The following is a 21288-nucleotide window of genomic DNA, read 5'->3' on the forward strand; positions in this document are numbered from 1 at the left end:
TGTTTCGCGTTGTTTTCGTCGAACGAAAGCATGGCCTTAGAGGAGGACTTGTGTTAGCCGGCAATCCACAAGCTGTTGCTTTCTCCTCGGATTGGACGTAAGAAAGGTTCCAAGGGCCTCATCGTTTCTACCTAGCACTTCATAATTCATAGACGGATGTCAGGAGCGAGGCAGAGAGACGAGCTACCACTAAGGCCTACGCTTGAAAAGAGTTGCTGCTTAATGTCCTCGGCACACTTCAGAATGTTCCCCAGCATGGTTCTAGGGGTTTTGGTCGCGTTATTCGTGGGGGTCGCCCTACGTTGGGTTGCCAGAAGGAAGCGCCAGCTTGGGATATTCCGGAGGCTCGGCATTCCTGGACCGAAACCGAGGTTTTTCAGTGGGAATTTCTCGGAATTTAGGAAGCACCAAATCAAGGTGAGTGCTTTTCTCGACTCAATTTTCTGCACGCGCTTATTAGGAGCTCTCTATGTTGGGCGGCCAAGTGAAAGCTGTGCATTCACAGGGGCAAGCGTGAGACATTCATAAAGATGCAGGTAGAGAATATGCATTAACATTTTAGATTCAAGGGGCTGCGAATACAAGGACTGCGCTTCAAAATCAATTTTTTGGCTCAGGCAAGGGTTATCCTCGTTGTCCACACCACAGCTGTCTGCGACGCCTTATTAAATTGCTAACCACGTTGCTTATATTTTTGTGCTGCAGTATTTCTTGTTCTGTTGAAAATGAACATTGAGTTGATAAGAATATGAGCTCTACGGAGTCGCGCGAAGTATTTCGCCGGATGGGAGAGGAGCTTTGTCAGCAGCCCATAGAAATGGGCAAGAACTGGAAACACCTCAAAGTAAGTTTCTAGTAGTACACTGCACCTGCGAATTATACCCTTCATTCAGGGATGACTAGTGCATCTGACAATAACAAGGTGCATCCGTAAGCGTTTTCTGATAGTTAAAAGGAATATTCAATGGGAGCTTGGTCCGTGCGACGAAAACTGGAGGGAACTGCTGCAGCCAAACAAAGGCTCAATCAGAAGCAGTCGCCTACAACGTTACGTATTTTATAAATAAAAACGCAAATCTACCATAGATGCCGTTATTTTCATACTCTGGGGTACTCACACGTACTATTAGAGGACTTGAGGACAGTTCTTTAGGACAGCAGTAAAAGACGAATTAACACATATACCAGCGTCGCTTCATAGTTTCCTAAAAAAGTAGTAAAATTATTTGACTACTATTAGAGCCCCTGGGTGGTCACTACACACGGGGCCAGGGTACATCAAAGATGGCGTACGGAATGTGAACATGCAGAACCCACTCCATCGGAATCATCAGGATCATTAGGTTGATGCCGATGAAAGGGTTTGTAATATAATTAAATAATAACACTCAGTATAACGCCAAAGGTACTTGGGTGAGCAATTAATCTGTCATCTTTTAAGTGGTGTATTTTCAGTATAGTTAATTAGTATTTTTTATTCGTTGTGTATTCCACGGACGCTTTAGGAGTAGCAGACCACTAGCGAAAATTCCTTTCTATGGGACTTTGTTGGTGAGCGAACTAGTGTGTATGTAATCTACACCATGGGAGTGGATTTCTTGCAAGTGAAATGCACACGTCCAAAACTGGATCCGCGCGCTGGCGCCATTCACAGTGCCGTGGCATGCACGTAAATATAGAGTTTAGGTTCCTCACCAATTTTATGTGCATTGCTTCTATTGGCATGATTACTGAATGACCGTGGAAAAATAAGGCGTGGTTTGCACGTCTCCACGATATAACAGTGTTTAATAGACTTTCATTTCAACATGACGTACTTATACAAACGTTGTCACGATATTGTTGAGTCAACCTATCCCTTCATGTGAGTAGGTTAAACTTGAAAATTTTGTCCTCGAAGTCACAGTGCTTAAAGCCATGCTGCTTCATCATATGATATGAGAGACCAGCAGCACCATAAAATGGTACTGAATATCCTTGTAAGGACTTCTGGATAACGAATGCTACGTCCAGGGTGTCGAAGGCAAATCTCCTTTTACGTCTTAAGAGAAACGTCCTAAGGAGAAGGGATCATTCGTCCAGGAAAACCTGCTCTGCTGCTTTTGTATAGCCCTAAGGATAAATGAAACGTCCTAACGATAAATGAAATTAACTGCAAATTTATACCAAAAATATTACGAGATGAGAAAAAAGCTAAAATATTGAAAACATCACACGGTAACAATGATTCTTAGCAGACTATAGTTATTGATACTGCTGTGCACATTACATGTGAGGGCGGCACCAACACCTCTTTCGAGTATGTCGAAGTTATGATGGGGCTGTTGATAACCAAGTTACCTAGCTTTCGCTGGTGATTTTGACCACTTGCTAAGAATGCAGATTGCGCATTTCTGCAACACGTTTGCAAGGAAATGTTCCCGCCTTCTTTGCTAAATCATCAGGCGACAAAGGGCTTGCATGTGTGAGGACATTCTGTTTTTTTTTTTTTTTTTCATTTACTGAAATTAGAAGTCTCACATTCGGGTCTGCAACAATCAGCAGTGATTTCTATTTCTGAAAGAGAAAGACTCCGGCTTGTCGTTTGAAAATAGGCGGTGCACGCTTGACCTTTATGAACACTAAGCGCGAAAAATTCATTTTTGGTACTTCAAGATATCTATATAAGTCGAGCTTATTTGGGCGTCGCTGTCGAAAATCAATTTCACATGGATACCTCTCGTACAGAGAGGATAGAGACATGTCATTTTTGTACAATACAAAACAAATCTAAAAATGGTTTAGCAGCGTTTGGATAAGATAATCTGTTTTCGTCTGCCAAGGCTTTAGTCACTGAATTTAGTTTAAATAGGGCTTTCGTGCAGAGTGGGAAGATTCGATGTGGAGTGGACAGTACTATGTGTGAAGAGAACGCTGTATTGAAAGGCGTGATCTTGAAAATGTGTTGCTCAGTGAGACGGGCTGCGACAGCTGGCATGTTAAAGCGACATAGCCGGCAAAGCTGATTGCGAGGAAGTAGGCGAGATTGACAGAGCCATTTAAAAATAAGCCTACAGACTACCTCATCCAACTCCAGTTCAACAATAACCTCATTGAATCTGCAAACTCCACATAAATCTTCGGCGTATTTTTCTCTCTAACCTAGGCTCGGATGACCATGTAAATCATGTTCGTTTACATGTAATTCGATCTACTGATGTGATCAGTTGCATCAGGCACCTGTTGCCCACTCATACTAAATAGCAGTTGTATTTTGCTCTTATCTATTCTCAAATAGTATACTCCAATTTAATATCGGGTACAGGTAACTAATCTGATTCAAGTAGATTATTTCCTTTACAAAACAAAGCTTTGCGCGAAGATCCCCAGACCCTTCTTTGGGCGGCCGTTTATTCAGGCGTTTCATATCCCCCTCCCCCTTTTCCATTGTGATAAAAACGTTCTCTTGTATATATTTTTGCTGAAAATTAAAAAAGACATCACATCTTCCAGAACAACATATCTGGACAAAAATATAGACTACAATCTACATGTTACTTCTCCCATTTGTACTCGCGCACGAAATAAAATGGCACCCAACACACAGATAACCAGGTCACTACAATATTCAGTGCCTATCCTGTAATAGTTGATAATGCTCTGACTAGTAAAAGTAATTTATATTAAAAAATTAAGTTGGCAGTCTCGCTTTCTACCGATGCTCCCATACTTCTCACATGTGATGTTTGCTTTTTCTTGTTATTTTTTTTTCTTTTTGTGTAGCGAATTGCATAGCATCATGGTGCATTCTCTTTGTTTACAATGACATATGTTCTAATTTCTACTTATGTCAAAGCACAATCTGATAGATTTTGATTTTGCTTTTTGTGGTAATGAGGTTGTCCACCCTTCTGCCATTGATGTACAACGCGGGGTGAGGCTTCGTCATTAGGTCCGCTATTACCTTCCTGCTTTGACCTTATACCATTGGCGTGTACTGTGTTCATTTCCGAAAAAGTTGATTTAATTACATTTGATTGGTAAACGTTATGTGTCTAGCACACGGCGGCTCTAAAAGGTGGCATAGAAACAAGCTAGAATTCAAAACGACGTATAAAAAATTATGAGGACGCTCGAATCCTCGCGTTTCAAGAAAACTCAGCCTAATAGTTTTTTTCATATCATATTCCTTTATTGTCAGTTTCAGCAATATTCTGTCACCCCTCTTCCCTCCGCACAACCCATTCCAAACTCAGAGCACCATGCGCCCTCTTTGCTTTTCACCAAACTTCAGGTGATGGAGCGTTAGAGAGTAAAATATAGAATGAGGTACCAGCTGCAAGTTATTCGCTGAAAAAGTGGGCTCACTTCGGTTGTTGTACAAACATTAAGTGAATTTTTTAAGACACAGCTGTTGTTATTCATATAATCAAATACAAGAATGAGACTATAGTATGCTGTTTTCTACCCCGGAATTGTGTAGGTCTGTGCGTATTTTCTTCTACGATGCTATACAGGTGATGGGAGACTGGATCCAGGAGTACGGTAAGGTGTTCGGCATCTTCCTCGACAGTGAGCCCTACCTAATGCTCACCGACCCCGATATGATCAAGGAGTGCCTCGTGAAAGAGTTTGGCGTGTTTCGTGATCGATCTACATTACCCGTGGAGGCTGAACCTTACAAGAGTAGCCTTATTTGCCTCAAAGGTAAGCCTTACCTTCGTATCTCATTCCTTACCTTTAGCACTGCTACTAATCATGGTTTTTCTTCCTGGCACTCTTTTACATATACTCTGAAATATATATCGTATCGGTGTTTTAAAAAGTGCACTGCTTCTGTTGTGATGCACATCAGACAACAGAACAAGAATATTATAATCAACAGCGACTCAAATTCTCGGAATCAAGGCGCTTCCTGTATTCTTCAGCCATCTCTACTTTTTAAGGCACATCAAATGGTTCAAAAAAATGACTCAGTGTATTACGTAAAGTAACGTCCATACAGCGTTCATGTCATGTAAATGCCCACAAAATGGAGGAAGAAATCAGGAAGTATTTATTTAATTTCATACCAGCACCGCGCCGCGCTGCCGTAGTGGTTAGAGCGCTCGACTCCTGTACCCAAGGATGCGGGATCGAATAATGGCCGCGGCGGCAGTCTTTCGACCGAGGCGGATAGCAAGGCGCCTATGTGTTGTGCGATGTCAACTGCCGTTGATGATTCCAGGTGGTCGAAATCTCCGGACTCGTCTACTACAGAGAGTCTCATAGCTTGAGTCGCTTTAGGATGTTAAACCGATAAAATTAAACCGAATTTCGCACCCGTGACTGGTGACGGTGTCTGCTGCCGGTTTCACGCGTGTGTGGCCCCTTACTACGTGCTATAGCATGACTTCAGGTGCGAATTATACTGACTTGCTCACTATGATACTTTACGGCCTGTAATATGATGGAAACCGGCAGATTTTTTGCTAAATATACCATACGAAATACTTATAGAGAGCTCATATCACGAATTGTTTGATGCTGGATTTCGGAGAGCAGTTTTTGTGCCTGCGTCGGATGATAAAATACGCTGAAAACGAAAGTGAAGCAAAGCATTGCATGAAACATAGCGCGGTAATTCCGTGTGCACACTAGGTATTGGAATATCAGAACAGGGCCTAGAACAGGCAAGAGAGTGGTGTTCAGCGCTTCCAACTTCCAATAAACTTCTTTACCAGACCGGTAAAGTAACCAAGGAAAAAGGTAGCAAAAACAGAATGCGGCCAGGAGCATGCTTTAAAATGTACATAATGTATTAGTTAACTCCTTTAACAAGACTTTTTTTTTTTCACGTGTGGTTATGGATGCACCGACAACACTAACGTTTAGTCAGACGACGCGTTGAGTAAGGCATGCCCGCTGGGAAAGCCATTCGCCGCACAGCCGCAAAACGGAAAGACCCTCTGCAACCTGCTTAACAAATTCGATAAAATGGAATAAAAAAAGCAAACAAAACAAATTGTCGGAATTTAAACATGTCTTAAACCAGTAATACGAGTGAAAGCTGTGTTATGTATGGTTTTACCTTGCTTAGGAAGATTGTACATTGTTGGACGGCTTGATGTTAAGAGGACGCCCATACTTGGCGTTTAGAGTAGACGATAGCCTGTGTAGCGCCACCTTTTCATTTCATGATATTTTTAGATTTTTTAAAGTTAATTTTTGGGAAAAGCAAGGCGATGTATCGGTTTCAATTTTGGGTGGATGTCTACACTTCCTTAGGTCAAGGTCACAAACCCTTTTTCAAATGGTAAACGGCGTACAACCTCTGCAGAACGGTCAGATTCGACCTGGCGTCTTCGATTCACAGCCCAACGACCAGTACCTGCAACCGGTTGCCCGATGGCACTCAGAAGCACAGAGCAGCGTCCGCTCTTTCATCAGGCGAGCAACGAATCACGTGGATAGGCGCGCACTTGCCGAGCAAGGGAGTGATGCGGTTATATGCATGCTTTAAAGCTCACTGGTGCGAAACGAAATGACCTTGTGCTTTGCATGAGAAAAATATAGCTTCCGCTCCAAAAACTTGAACGGCTCTATCGCGATTTAAATGCCAGGAGTGATCTGAGACGACCGGCCATTTATATCTATGCAAGTTTGATAATCTGTCATCTGCTTCAATATTAGTTTGCGCGTTTTGCCTACTTTAGCACAGAATGATGTTGCCTTCTGAAAAGCAAACCATTCGATGATGATGACGGCACTGCATCACGCTGCATCATTAGTGTTTGTCTTAGCAGCAAAACGAGAAGTGCAGTTTTTTGCAATGCCAGTAACTATTTATTTATTTATTTCATAATACTGCAGGCCTTATGGCCCAAGCAGGAGGGGCACATGTATCTCTAACTAGAATGCCATTACAGTAGAGTACAGAGACTCGCTTAGCAGCCACGTGGCTACGATCATTAAGCAGACTCTCTCTTCGGCTCCTTAGAGTACAAATTAGGATTGCGGCACGATCGTACACCAGCCACCCGATAGGGTTAATTGTGCTTGAAATTTTTAAAAATGAATCTTTACAGCAGCCATTTCTCCTGAATGCAAACTTCTCAATTAAATTCGTGCAACTTAAAAAGACTCTGAAGTATTTCATCATTACTTGACCTTTCCTTGACAAGACTTTGAGCTTGTTGGGACGCTAGCGCAGGTCAGGAATGAGTGACTGAGAGCCGTAAATCCCGAACCAAGACCGATCTTTATTTTTTTCCTTTTGACCGCTAGGAGCTTCCGTGTTGCTCCTTCTTGTTTCCTCCCTTCTCTCACGGGAAAGGTAAACTATCGGCGCGGCGCGAGCATGTAGGTCGCTACATCTGTCCCTCCCTAGTGCGTTGCCGACGTCTTACTAAAGATCCATACGGACTGACGCACTTCTTCCCCTCCCACTACGCGTGTAGTGCGCTGACGTTGGGGAATTGTCCACATGGACCGGCTTCACACGGTCAGTAGACGCAACCTCGCGTCGACCTCGAATGTCCAACGTCAATGTTTTTCGTGCGGTAGAGCACCTTGAACGGACCGTCGTACGCCGATGTAAGAGGTCGTGACACGGCCTCATGAAACATAAAAATATGGGATCAAGACCCCAGCTCCGAGTGCTCATGGACGGGTCGTGAAGCTGACTGACGAGGCGACGTGGCACTAAGCTTGCACATGATATCGCGTAGCCGGCTTACGTAGTCAGCAGTAGGAACGGCTCTTTCATCTGTGGCTCGTGCTACAAATTCACCGGGCAGTCGCCGTTGTTGTTCCTTCGACTAGTGAACCAAGATGCGACACGAATGCGTGTGCATTCTCAGATGCTTCATGGAGCAGCCAGATTGCACCTGCGATCGCCGCTGTGGCGCCTGATAAGAATGAATCGTGTGATGCCTAATGGAAATTCTTAGGGACAGCTGTTGCAAAACCTTGTCGCTCCTGGGTGATGTCTTGGTTTCAATGGCCGGTCGCAGCCGCCATACGGTCCATAGACGTTCCTGGTTTGAGCATAGGGGAGCACGTCGTTCCATAACACATAATACATATTCCACAATTATAACATATGTGCTTTTACCTCGAAATGCGCTCATAACTTCGTTTACGTGCAATTTACATGAGCTTCACTAAGCCCCAACCACAGGGCGTATATGCACTAGTCTGGGGAAGACATTAAAACGACGTAATAATGGAGCAAACGCTGTATCATTCACCGCGTTGAAATATTTCAAGAAATATTGCTTTACAATTGCATTACACTTAAGTTGGCCTTCCTACACTGCTGACCACATGGCGTTTTTCCTGTTTTCTGAGATTTGAATTTATTCGCAAAATCCCTGCATTTACGTTATCTGGCTACTCAGGTTCATATCAGCATTCATGCCTACCTATAAACACATTTTATTCCTTATTGTGCGTTTTAACCTCAGAATTAAATAGGAAATACTAGCGAACCATAGCGCTTTCTGATATATTTCTTGAGCTAAGTATGCATTTCCAGTCACTTGCTTTTTCCTACCGCTGGCAGCTGGCCAACACGCTATGCATCGTGAGGGGTTGCTTTCATTGCTTAGCTTATATGCTCGTGAAGGGCTGTTTTACCATTTATGAGAATGCCTTTATGTTGTTTAAATCTTTGAATAATGGGATGCAAATGTTATTCTATCGCTGAATTGTCAGAAAAGTAAAGAAATTGGTTCACTGCGGTAATATTAAGCAAAGCAAAAACATTTTATTTTTGTAGTGATTTTGTGCTGCTTTGGTGCCAAAGCGGCAACGAATTTTGGCATGTGGTTGCGCTAGGCACAGAAAATTCAATCTGTTAATTTCACGCTAAAACAATTCTAGAAAGTTTCATTGTTGTGCTTATAACAAGACTTCGAAGAGCTGCTTGAGTTCTTCCGAGATCAAGCAATCTTAATTACTAACACCAATGACGGTTCTGCCAATTTTCGCCCTTACTAAAAAGGAGAGGCAGTTGGGACTCATCAATACCCTACAGAAAAATTAATGTAGTCTAAAATGCCACATCTCTCCCTTTGTGACAAGGTAGTCACCTATACTTCGGGTTTGAAGAGTGCAGATCTTGAGTGCAATGAAGCGAGAAACAAGGACAAGAGAAAACCTAACGTGCATGCCCTGAAAGGATTGTTTAAGTAGTGCAGACTGTATATAGGAATTCGCAGTCTGTGCTTGATATTACCTCGGCGTTCTTTTGCAGCGTATCTTTATTTCGTAATTCAGTCGTTGTAGGAGGGTCATTAAACCTCGCTGCACTTTGAAGGAGGGTTTCGGTTCTGCCCGGGTCCAAACGAGCATGGATTTAGGGTTCTATTTGGCGACATCCAGTATTTGGCGTACATGTCAAAGGAGTGCAGTACTCTGTTTTCGGTACTGTGCTCTGCCGCCTTGTACTGCACACTCGATTCGTCCATGGAAAAAATGAAAGAGCACTGCAGCATCTGCATTGGAGTAATGCGAAAGCAGGGATGCTGCTGTTGGTTGCTTCTGGTTGCTTCTAGTTGCTAAATTCACTTCTTGCCTACCCATTTTAGTGTTTAGTACTTTAAAATTGAGCGCCAATCCCTTCCTACGCTCTTTTTTTTGCTCTACTTCCTGTAGCGTGATGTCACATCCTCTACGTCACATTATTTCACGTCTTGTTTATTCATTTTAGTCTTTCGTACTTTCAAATTGTGCGCCAATCTCTTCATATGTCCTTTATCGACTCTACTTCCGGTTACGGAACGTCACATCCTCTACGTCACATTAATTCACTTCTTGTTTACCCATTTTAGTCTTCGGTACATTCAAATTGCACACCAATCCCTTCCTATACCCTTTCTCGGCTTTACTTCCGGTTGCGTGACGTCACATCCTTAACGTCACCCTAAGCGACTGCCTTAATTAACTACTTTAGTCTTTGGTACTATCAAATTGAGCGCCAACTCCTTTCTATGCCCTTTTTCGGCTCTACTTCTGGTTGCGGGACGTCACATTAATTCACTTCTTGTTTCCCCTTTCTTTGGTCTTCGGTAATTTCTAATTGCGCGCCAATCCCTTCCTATGCCCTTTTCGGCTCTATTTCCGGTTGCGTGACGTCACATCTTGGGCGTCACCCTAATTGACTTATTTATTTCACCACTTTAGTGTTTAATACCATTAAATGGGGCGCCCAGCCATTCGCTGAGACCATTTTCGCCTTTATGTTTTCATTTTTACCTCTAATTTTTTACCTAATTACCCTATTGGCCAAATTATTTTTTGCGCGCAACATTACATCACCCCCTATTGATTGACAGCACTCATTTACCTCTACAACGTCTCAAGTACACGAGTTTGCGTTCTTGCCTCTAAATAATCATCTATATACCTTATTGGCCTAATTATTATTTCAGACATAACATTACGCCACCTTCTATTGATTGACACCCCTCACTAACCTCTACTATTTCTCAATTACTCTTAACTGCTGCGGACAACGTTTACATTTTTGCCTATAAATAAATATGTAATTAACTTATTGGCCTAATTATTTCTTCTGCAGAAACATTACGTCCGCCTCTATCGATTGATAACACTCATTAACCTCTACCGCTTCTCAATTGCCCGCAACTGCTGCGGACACAATTTTGCGGACGTGGTCTGCGGACATAATCTGCGGACTGAAATCTGTGAACATAGCGAAGTAACGCTTTCGTGTTGATATGTCTATTTATTACTGGTCTTCTCTGGAGTGCGCTGACAACGTTATGGACAGCGCCCAAATAAACCCACCGGAACAGTTCATTCAATGAGTGAACATAATTAGCACCAACGCTCTCCTTGCCGACCCTGATGCAGGCAACGAATGGAAATGTGTTCGGGGCATACTCAACGGCAGCTTTACGGCAGCCAAGATCAAGAATATGATGCCCACCTTCAACCGATCTGCCCGAGTGACCCTCGAGGTGCTGAACGAGTTTGCGGACACGGGAACACTGGCAGACGTAACGCGCGTCGCTCAGGGATACAGCATGGACGTAATTACAAAGTGCGCACTCGCCTGGCAGGTGGGTATACTGACAGATTAATTGTTACGTATTTATCACCCAGCAATTTTCAATTCATTCGGCAATGCTAATGACAGCCCACATTAAGGGCGGGAACTATGACACATCAAAAGAATTTCTAAGCCATCAGGCCCAATGTAGTTGTAGTGCACATACAAACGAAGCACAACGGACAGCATTTTACACAAAAGCGTTGTTTTCGTCTCTGTCAATAGCTGTCTTGCGTCAAAATGTAGTACATGCGTGACTACTGTAATAAAATCTAGGTACTTTGGAGGACCTGAATATATTTGAAGCTTTAGGTGCCTATGTATACATACTACAGCCCCATATGAAGCCGAACCTCTTCCATCGCACTCTAGTCTAGCTTCTTTATAAATCTCAGGCATACGTGCAATGACTAAGGAGTTGATAGTCACAATTGGGTGCTTCGGACGGCGTTTATTCCGTGTAAACTGTATCAGTAATGCATTTTTCTAGTTTTTTTGATAATCCTGTTATTGCAACCCCGTCCAGCGAAAAAGCCTAGATTTATTTGTTGATTGATATGCTTCTCTGAATGTGCTTTATTTATTGTGTGCATAAAGCGAGACCCTGAATGTTCGCAGGTGGACTGTCAGCGTAACCCGCAGAATACCTTGCTTACGCACCTGGACCAGATCTTCGCCAAACTTCAAGATTCAGTGGTTATGCTGGGGGCTAGTTTTCCACCCCTGCGAACTATCCTCGAGTGGTGCTTCCCGTACTGCAGCTACGGACGCTTATTTGGGCACATCACCGACGACCTACGAGAGGTGATCGCTTCCCGATGCTTTGATGCTACCTTGCCATAGCCCAGAAACTGGCGAAGGTTGAATGATTTGTCTTTGATGCGGTAGCGTTCGATTCTTCATTCTGCGGAAAACCTGGTGCTGTCGGCATACTCAGTGAAGAATCAGGGCATGGCTTTGTCAGGTGGTAACTGGCAGCTGACATGGCAGAGCCCTGACTTGTCGATGGGTTTCGTGACGTGCAAAGCTGCGTAATATCATAAAGGTAGGAAAAGCTGCCAACCTGGGTTAATCATTTGAGATGAGGAGGTGGGATAAGTACATTCCAGGACTAATTGATGCCGAGTCAGGGATGCAACTCATGAGTCACACAGGTCCACACTTAGTGCAACCAAGCAGTCACCTCTCCACTCTCTTCAAAGTGACATTGAGCCCGAAGTAGCTGCACATAGGAGCAAATAGTTACCGACATAGATAAATCTGGAAGCGGTGTTTCACATGACCTCTTATGCCATCTGACCCCACTGCGCGTTTTCGTCGAACGTATTGATGATTTAAAGAGAGCGACAGCCTGCCGCTGTGTTCGCGCTGACACTGAAAAGCACTCTACGTAATTTCCTCTTGGTAAAAGCGGGGCTTCATATCTATGTCGGAAGGGCGCTTGCGACCAGTAGCCATGTGGCGTAGTAGCAGAGGACTCCGCGCTTTTATGTACGTATCTGACATGAGAGACAAAAATTAAGCAACTAGTAATTTAGCGAGCAGAGACTACATGTAAGCGAATGTTGAAGCGCAAGTGAAGCGTCAAATGGTAGCCATGAAAGTTATCGCGACGTATCCTTAATGACGGAGCTTAAGGGTACTCCATAGTTTTTACTAACTCCTTTTGCAGAATGTGGGCTGTAGGAATATATCGCACCCTTGGTAAGTGCTAGTATCATGTTTCGTTCAGTCACCGACTGCCCACAATGTGGCGCAAAGCCGGCTTATTTCTGCGGAAATGTTAGTGCAGCAAACAAAGGTGGCGCATATTGATAAGCAGCGTTCGCACATTCTATCGAATTTAAACTCTCCCTTTATATATACTAGTCGTAATAATTTTTAACGGCGCCTACAAAAATTGAACACAATAGAATGAATTATGTTTAGGTACAGCGCTATTCATGGTCTTATTAACCGCAAGATGCTTTTGACTGAAAGTGAATGGTCTTAATCAGACATTCCAGTCAACCCTGCCTGTAGAGGCAAGGCTTACATTATCGCGGGGTCGAAGTAAATACCGCACACCTGCTCTTTTCCGCTAGTTGTATGCGTACGACAGGCTGCTTCTCCGGCCACCATCGCTTTCTTCGCACACCTAATTGTGTTGTCTTTCTGTCTTTAAACGCTGCAAAAGTTCAAAGTGCGCAAACATGAAATTCCTGGGATGGGAAAATGTTGCTGATATAGATCCCCGCTTTGATGATGACACGTAAAGCGGTATCCATAGTGGTACCGGAAGGCTCCTGTGCTGAAAATGATTTCCGCTGCGTATGGAAAACTCGTTGGAATAATTTTCACGCTGAAAGGCAGTATTGTTAAAGCTTAATTTAATTTCTACTAATGACACTGTAAAAGCGTTACAGGATGACTAAAGATGCGTAAGGCAACATTCCCCAAGAGCGCAAATTTCATTTCAGGATGCGTTGAACAAAAAAGTTAGGACGGTGGTTATACGGAATCTAGGTGAGCCAAGATTCAAAAAAAGGACCCTTAGTTGCATTCAGGACTTGAGGGAAGTGTACTTTTCAGTTTTCTTTTCTGGAGTACCGTCTAGTATTCTTTTTTTCTTTTCGATTATTTGTAACGTTAGTGAACGCTAACTCATCAACATTTTATATGTGGCCTAAAACACTTAGGCTTGAGTATGAGAGTTGTCAACCCTCACCAAAATTTTCCAGCGAAATTGGTTCCGAAGGGGTAGTCTTATCGTAGTGATTTTTATATTGCAAAGCTGAAATCCCGCGAAGTTTAAAAAAACAACTCATTACAGCGCGCTTTGTTATCCCCGAACTCCTTGAAGTGACGATAAAGACCTGATGTTTTTCGGAAGCATGTACCCGAAGAAACCGTACAGCATGGTACGTCTTAACTACAGTGCTCTTTCCCACCACTTGTTAGAGCGGTTCCAGATTTCTGCCTGCTGCAATGCTCACGAAAGAGTATCGCTGGTTGCAAGGTAAGCGACCGCGGTTAAGAGCAAATTTTCTGAGGCTACATTGGCCGTATCTGCTGGTCAATAATGTACTGCAACACCTCCTGCATTCATTAAGGTCTCCCTATGCCTCCCCATATCCTTCTGCGCCAACTGTTTCGTATTTTTTAGGGAAACCTGATCGCAAGGAAGCGTCACTATGTTTACTAAAGCATTACAAATATGAAAACCTTTAGGTAGCTGAACAGGAACAGGAACATCCTTTTTTGTGTTTCTTTACAGGAGAGTATGATACCGAATTTTGTCTGAGGCGCTGCAGCTAGTCATGAGCGCTCCCTATATGACATAATATGATTATTAGCACCAGCTAGTTCAATACGCGAGGGCTATCACCAATTTCAGCGATGGGTGGGTTTTACCTTTCAGGTAACACGTCTTCGTCGACAGGGCGAGCGACCAACCGCGGTGGACCTTCTGCAGCTCATGCTTGACGCTCAGAAAAAGTGCAGTGTGAATGGAGAAAGAGACGGTCCAGGAGCCCCGACAATTACTGACACGCACATTGTGGCCAACTCATTCCTCGCACTAGCGGCGGGCTACGAGACGACGGCCACTACGCTGGGATTTATTCTCTACGAATTAGCCAGGCATCCAGAGGAGCAGGAGAGGATCTACGAGGAACTGAGCACGGTGTGTGTACGGCCGATGCTAACGGTCTTTTCAAGTTATACTTCTTTCGAAGCAAACTGCTTTAAGTGTATTTCTTGAAGCTTCCACAAAGTTTCAGCTGTGTGAGTGCTTGTACAGTCGTGAGCAAAAGTGGTATACAATACTCAGGCAGTGACAGAGGACAGGAAAACTGCGTTGAAATGTCATCTATCGATTCGACAGCGTGAGGGACAGTGACATCGACACATGCATGTGCATAAAGTGGGGCACCGCTACTATTGTCTCGATCTTAAATAGCTGTTGTTAGGTAAAGTTGGGATGCCGTTTTCCCGAGCTCTGCCACCGGCTGAGTGTTGTATACCACTTTTCTCACGACTGTACGTGCGTTGCTGGACATTAATAGCTTGCTTGTAGCTGCGTCCGCGTGATTCGTTTCATTTCCGAAGCGATTTCCCGCGCAGTTGCCGTGCCGTGGTCAACCATAGGTCTCCACAGGTTGTCCAACGCTGTCGTTTTCCAGCATGCAAACTCGCCAGCCCGTCACTACCTTCCCGCGCACCGGCACTACCGTTCGGCGCACCAACCACACTGTCGAGCGGCCTGAACCAAGATACAAGAACTAAAACTAAGCGATGTGTAGTCAGTGAGATAGACGGTATACTTGTGGCGGGCCTTTTTTAGGAGAGGTTAAAAAATAGGGATAACGTTACGAGATAGGAAACGTGCGGATTGGGTCAGAGAAATTGCTCAAGTCACCGACATTCTAGTGGAAATCAAGAAGAAGAAATGAGCATGGGCAGGACATGTAGCGCGAAGCAAGGATAACCGATGGTCACTTAGGGCAACAAACTGGATTCCAAGGGAAGGAAAGCGTAGCAGGGGCCGGCAGAAAGTTAGATGGGCGGATGAGGTTAAGAAGCTCACAGGGTTCAAGTGAATGCAGCTAAGACAGGACCGGGTTAATTGGAGGAATATGGGAGAGGCCTTCGCCCTGCAGTGGGTAAAGTCAGGCTGCTGCTGCTGCTTCTGCTGCTGCTGATGATGATGACGACGACGATGATGATGATGATGATGATGATGAAAGAATGGGGAAATATTAGGGCACAGCGCCCACTAAGGGGCGCAGCTGGACGCAAGCGTGGCGCTCTGTGACGTAGTTCCACGTGCCAGTGTAGCCACATGTGAACGCTCCGGAGCCAAACGTTTGTCGTGCGGAAGCAAATGTATCGGTTTGCCTTGCCGTTTAGGCTTTAGCTTCCCAAACCGATTCAGCCTATGGGGGATGCTCTAGTGCAGGGCTCCAAATTTCGAACATAAGGGGACCTTAACGCGCACTAAGATCACGCACTAAGCTTGCGCACTGCATTTTTCCTCCATCGAAAAGCAGCAGCCTTCGAAAAGACTAAATTCCTTTCTTGAGATCAGCAGTAGAGTATATCTTAACTATACAGCCACCGCGACGGACAGAAACCAAAGAATCGTCAACAAAAAGTGTCCTTTAGCGCATCCCTTTAGGCGCAATTTGCAGGGCTTCAATGTTGTGTGCAGTCTGCGACAATGCGAAGCATGCGCAGTATTTTGAGTTTGCAACATCGAAAGGCTACAGTCCCCTGCACATCGTTGCATATCATTATAATCAATGCCAAATAGCCATCTGAACTCCATTGAAGCTCGTTATACCCCGAAATACTTAACCAATTTCGTAATAACACAATGATAAGTATGGGTCTTCTAAGGAGCTTTCGATGGGAATAGCTATTCCTTTACCATGTACATTATTTTTTTTTTCATAAAGCATGTCGGTCGTAGGGAAGCTTTACTACAAAATGTGATCCTTCTAATTTTCAACAGATAGCTGTATAAACTTGCACCCACCTGTCATGGACCAAACAAAAGAACGCTGCGTTTGGTGGTTAGTAAGATTTTGAGCACACGGTATACGCTTGGCGCACTGTACTTCAGCGAGTAGTGTAAAAAATAGTAGACGATGTTTACCTTCAAAGAAGGGAAGATGACTCAGTGGAGTATTCTAAGACGCTGATATAATGGTTAGGAAGCACACGTAAGTAGAACATAAGGGGCTCACGATATGCAAAAGTGTTAGTCGATTTCGGTGGCAAAGTGAAGGTGAAAAAAGAAAGCAGAACATAAGGGCAAGAGATGTACTGAGAGGACAGGGTGGCCGTATCTGATGCAGGATGTGGCAGATTTAAAATTGTTGGTGTACAGCTACATAGGCCGACACAAATAAAACGAAATGGCTGAGTTTAGCATCACATCTGTAAAATGTTGCTTTTTTTTTCATAATTAGTCGAAGAGCCGAGAAATACACACAGATCATGATTTCATGTGGGCGTATTGACAGTTCAAATAATTTTTCAGCCGAAAAAATCGTAATAAACACCCTACGTCACTGTCGATAAATGCACTTTTGGCAAGTATTTGGCAATTACAATAAGCTAGATTTTATCATTAAGGAGTTCTAATAAAGCGGTGATGAAGTCGACAAGCCTGTAGTTTTTTTTAGCAGCTTTGCGCATTTCTCTCAGTACTGCCGCGTCGTCCACTTATATCTATAACACGGTCACCTTTTTCAAAGCAATGTTGCGTCCGATGCAGGCGCATATTGAAGCAAATCGATGCAAGCACAGAGGGACCAGGAGATGATGCTTCGTGTGGCCTGCCAATTAGCCTTATTGCATGGCCAAATTGGATGCAGTGGTGCTTTGAAACCAGCGACTATAGACCTTTTCAAAATTGGCCAAAGGGCGCTGCCATATTGGAGACTGGGCTGTGCTCATAACACAGGAAAAAGCTGCGGATTCTCCCCCAACACCTGGTTCTCAGCCCAGTCAAACCGGTTGCTCCAAGGGTCGTGAAAAGGTTTATATGCACACTTTATTCCGCCCCCCGTTACGTCAAACCGGCAACGTTGGCGGAAGCGGGTTTGACGATCTCTGTGCGGCGCTTTAGTGCACCCATAGTTTGCAGCAGTGTCATCAGTAAGGTGACCCTTATGGATTCGTGAGAAACGAGCCGACGAAGCAGTAAAAAGACCAATATTTTATTAAAAGTTCTGCCCGAAGGAGGACGCTGTAGACCTGGATATCTCCGATGGTCTTTGTCACGTGGAAAAAAATTTCCGCCGTATGACAATTATTCAGAGGAAAGCAGCAGTATTGTACCACGTCCGGAATTGAGGGGCGGCTGCGCACGCTTTCCCTGCGCTTTTTCCCTGCCTAATGAAACTCAGTTACCATCCGTGATTTTTCTTTCCTTTTCTATGGCATAGCGTTCGCCAATTTCCGTTTACATAATTAATTTCAGCATATCCAGCATGCTGAAATTAATTCCAGCATATCCAGCATATCCAGCAGCATATCCAGATATTCGTCTTTGCTTCATCCGAATTGCGGATGTAGTCACATTGTTATCGTTGTCGTCTGGGTGCAAGTCTCCTGCCGAAAGGTTCATTTCCTTGTGGCAATCCATGAGAAAGTAGCGGTGGCGAAGAAATAAATAATATCATGGTCAAAACAATCCGACATGTCAGGCTCCAGCTCCCAAAAACGTCTTGGCTTGGTTCATTTCGGTTCAAGGTTTTCTTTAGGATTTAGCTATTTGCGCCCAGGTTTTGCAGGTTTCATTAAACGGTTTTCGTTCTCACTGCTTTTGTAAGGTTAATGGATGACTTTTCTATATCGGTGTAAGCTAACTTATCTAGTTTTATTAATCTAGCTTAATTTGGAGCAGATGTCATTTATCTTCATGTACTAAAGACTTAGGAATTTTAAATTAACTGAGGTATTTGACAATTGCTGCCCGCGGCGATATAAATAAGTTGTGTAAACGGAGCCGTTTACAAGATATCTAGCAGTAGAAGATGTATTGTAAGGAAGAATGAAGGAAATATTATTGCTGACAAGGCACGCTAGAAAGGTGTGGTCGCTTCGCAAGGCAACGACTCTTCACAAGCGTTTTTGTCTATCTCTTTCAGCTGCATGAAGACAAGTCGAGATGCAACGGCGAGCGGCGAGATGAGAGTGCCTTCAGCGAGCTCAGCTACGGCCAGCTGCAGAGTCTTCGGCGTTTGGACGCTGTTATATGCGAGTGCCTACGATTGTATATCCACCCGTTATATCCGTCGTCACCAGGAAATGCAGCCGCGACATAACCGTCCGGGAACGGCCTATTCCAGCAGGCGTCAACATTATGGTACATGTGTGGCATGTCCACCATGATCCTGAGTTCTGGCCCGAGCCGCCCCGTTTCAATCCTGATAGATTTCATGTGCAGGATACAGCTGGTTTTGAGGGTGAAAATAGAACATTTCCCAGCTTCGACGGGTGCTCGTACCATACAGCTTAATACCTTCCCTTCGGCTTAGGACCGCGAGAGTGCATTGGACGCCGTTTCGCGCTACTTGAACTCAAGGTGATAATCAGCATGATTGTACACCGCTACCGCCTCGCACTGTCAGTAGAAGAACGAAACAAGCATGTGATCAAGATGAAGGAACAAATAATGATGCTTCATCCGGAGGTAAACATCAAGCTGCTTGTCATGAAGCGAAAGGCAAATTAATGTTCACCCTTCAGGTCATCGCACTGGCTGAATTAGTTTCAGTCACTGGGGGAACAAAAATGGAATGTCAGGAATTTTGAGTTATCAGCACTAATATGTGAAGCCTATCCAGCATAACAAACTCGCATTGCCTGTCAAGTTTCTAGTGTCCTGCTGTACATTTTTTCCTCTCGGGCATTTGAGAACTTTAAATAAGGTTTCTTTCAGGCGTAACACTATCTCAAAAAACTTTTATTTATTTTTGTCATACATAAATGGTACACAATGGAAGTTGCGTGAGAACTGGGCTCGCAATGATATTGCCAATGTACGTGATCTTCAAGGGCACATTTGAAGTCAACGAGACTTACGATGGTGGCCACCTTGCATAGAAGGCCATTTGAGACATCATTTGTTCTCAGAAAAAAAGACTGCAGATATGCTACATTGCGAGATTGCTTAGGGTAGACGGCGTGAAAAGTAGAATCGCTGTTAAAAGTTGGTAAATCTACAATGCAAGGAAAGATGCACCATTGTGCAACGACAGGCAAGCGTGGAGTTATGGAGCTCAGCTATTATTGTTGAACGCTGGCGGGATGGCAGTGTACTAACAAAAGCTACAGTACACGATACGCTACGCCAAATCAGTACACATACCCATGCCGCTAAGTTACATAAACCAGAACCTATTCACTAGGCCTTCCACTAAAACGCATGTTTCAGTGCGCCTTTCCTGACCTACGATCGAGTAGCGTGCTCACCTAGCACCCAAAAGTTGATCGCTTGATCCCCGAAGCAAGAAATTGCAGCTCTTTATAGATACTTTTTTCCTGTATCACCTTCATTACAGCAACCTTTTAATCTTCACTTCATTTCGACCTTCCCATGAATTTTTCTGCCCTTTAAGACACTCATATTATTTCCAACAGACTACACCGGTGATAAAGCCGGGGTTTCGGCCTAACAAGTTCCTTAACGCTACCATGATTAAAGTTTGCATCATTGTCTTACCGTTTTATGCGCATAAACCGACTCTCCGTAGTCTAAATCAACAAAAAAGGACAGGGCAGGGAAAGTGATACGGAGAATACGGTCGATACTTCAATATCCAATATCCTTCCCGAGTAGACAGTTGCAGTAAGCGCCCGCGGTGTCGATCATTCTTGTCTTTTGGTTGGCTTATGGGCTTTAAAGTCCCAACGTGGCTGAGGCTATGGCCGTAGCAGAGGGCTCCGGACATTTCGACAATGTGGGTTTTTTTAACATGCACCGACATCGCACAGCACACGCGCCCCTGGCTTTTCGCCTCCATCGAAAAGCGGCTCGGATTCTATACCGCATCATTCGGCACAGCAGTCGGGCACACTAACGTCCTCACTACGGCTGGACTTCGTATGTGCCTAAGTCGCGGTAAATATACTGGTATTGATGTATGGACAAACACCTAATGCAGCAGTTAACTCTATTGTAGCCCGACGAACACCACGAAAACATCAAGAAATAAAACTAATCGGCTCTCCCTGCTTCGAGACTGAAAATTCTCCGTTAGTCGCAGTCAGAAGCACGAACGTGTTCCATACTATTATTTATCTGAAATGATAATTAGTAATGACCATTAATATGAAAAGCGATGCACATAGGAAAATCGCACGATCTGTACTCTTACTGTCATTGATTTCGACAATGCTGGCAATGCTCAGTGTGCAGGTAAATTGAATACAACACTTTCTTCGGTGCACAGGAATGTTTTCCATTATTTCCTTTTCATCCCCCATCCCACCTTCTGCTTCTAAAATATTATAAACAGCGTAGCATCACATAAAACGAGAGAGATGCAAGAGTGCACATCAATACAGGGTGTTTTTTTCTTCTGTATTCATTTTTCTTCGCAATAATTTGGGCCTCCGTATTTTTGAAATCATCATCAGCCGGACTATACCCACTGCAGGGTTAAGGCCTCTCCCATTTTCCTCCTGTTTTAACCCGGTCCTGTGCAAGTTGCATCCATTTAACCACTGCAAACTCATTGACCTCATCCGCCCAC

The 21288-nt window shown here is 44.0% G+C and overlaps 2 protein-coding genes across 2 annotated transcripts in view; one reads left to right on the forward strand and one right to left on the reverse strand.

Moving 5' to 3' along the window:
* LOC146176366 (neprilysin-1-like) overlaps positions 1 to 21288 on the reverse strand; it is a 60114-nt gene that overhangs the window by 33525 nt on the left and 5301 nt on the right. Inside the window, exon 2 of the mRNA XM_084582708.1 lies at positions 4718 to 4772. The gene's annotated coding sequence lies outside the window, so the exon portion shown is untranslated. The remainder of the gene's footprint in view (positions 1 to 4717; positions 4773 to 21288) is intronic.
* On the forward strand, positions 785 to 18855 carry LOC146176367 (cytochrome P450 3A6-like). The gene is made up of 6 exons (XM_084581292.1): positions 785 to 844; positions 4497 to 4686; positions 10840 to 11048; positions 11657 to 11842; positions 14439 to 14702; positions 18679 to 18855. The coding sequence occupies exons 1-6, from the start codon at positions 785 to 787 to the stop codon at positions 18853 to 18855; spliced, it is 1086 nt and encodes a 361-aa protein (XP_084437418.1).

This window comes from Amblyomma maculatum, chromosome 10 (genome assembly GCF_055883805.1).
Source record: "Amblyomma maculatum isolate TAMU_Amacu chromosome 10, ASM5588380v1, whole genome shotgun sequence".
In the NCBI taxonomy this organism is placed as follows: Eukaryota; Metazoa; Arthropoda; class Arachnida; order Ixodida; family Ixodidae; genus Amblyomma; species Amblyomma maculatum.

Excerpts from the sequence above, each read along its gene's own strand:
- LOC146176367 (XM_084581292.1), top strand. The coding sequence starts at position 785 with ATGGGAGAGGAGCTTTGTCAGCAGCCCATAGAAATGGGCAAGAACTGG. Across the intron at positions 11,843-14,438 it reads TCACCGACGACCTACGAGAG|GTAACACGTCTTCGTCGACA; the intron begins GTGATCGCTTCC and ends TTTACCTTTCAG. Across the intron at positions 14,703-18,678 it reads TCTACGAGGAACTGAGCACG|CTGCATGAAGACAAGTCGAG; the intron begins GTGTGTGTACGG and ends TATCTCTTTCAG.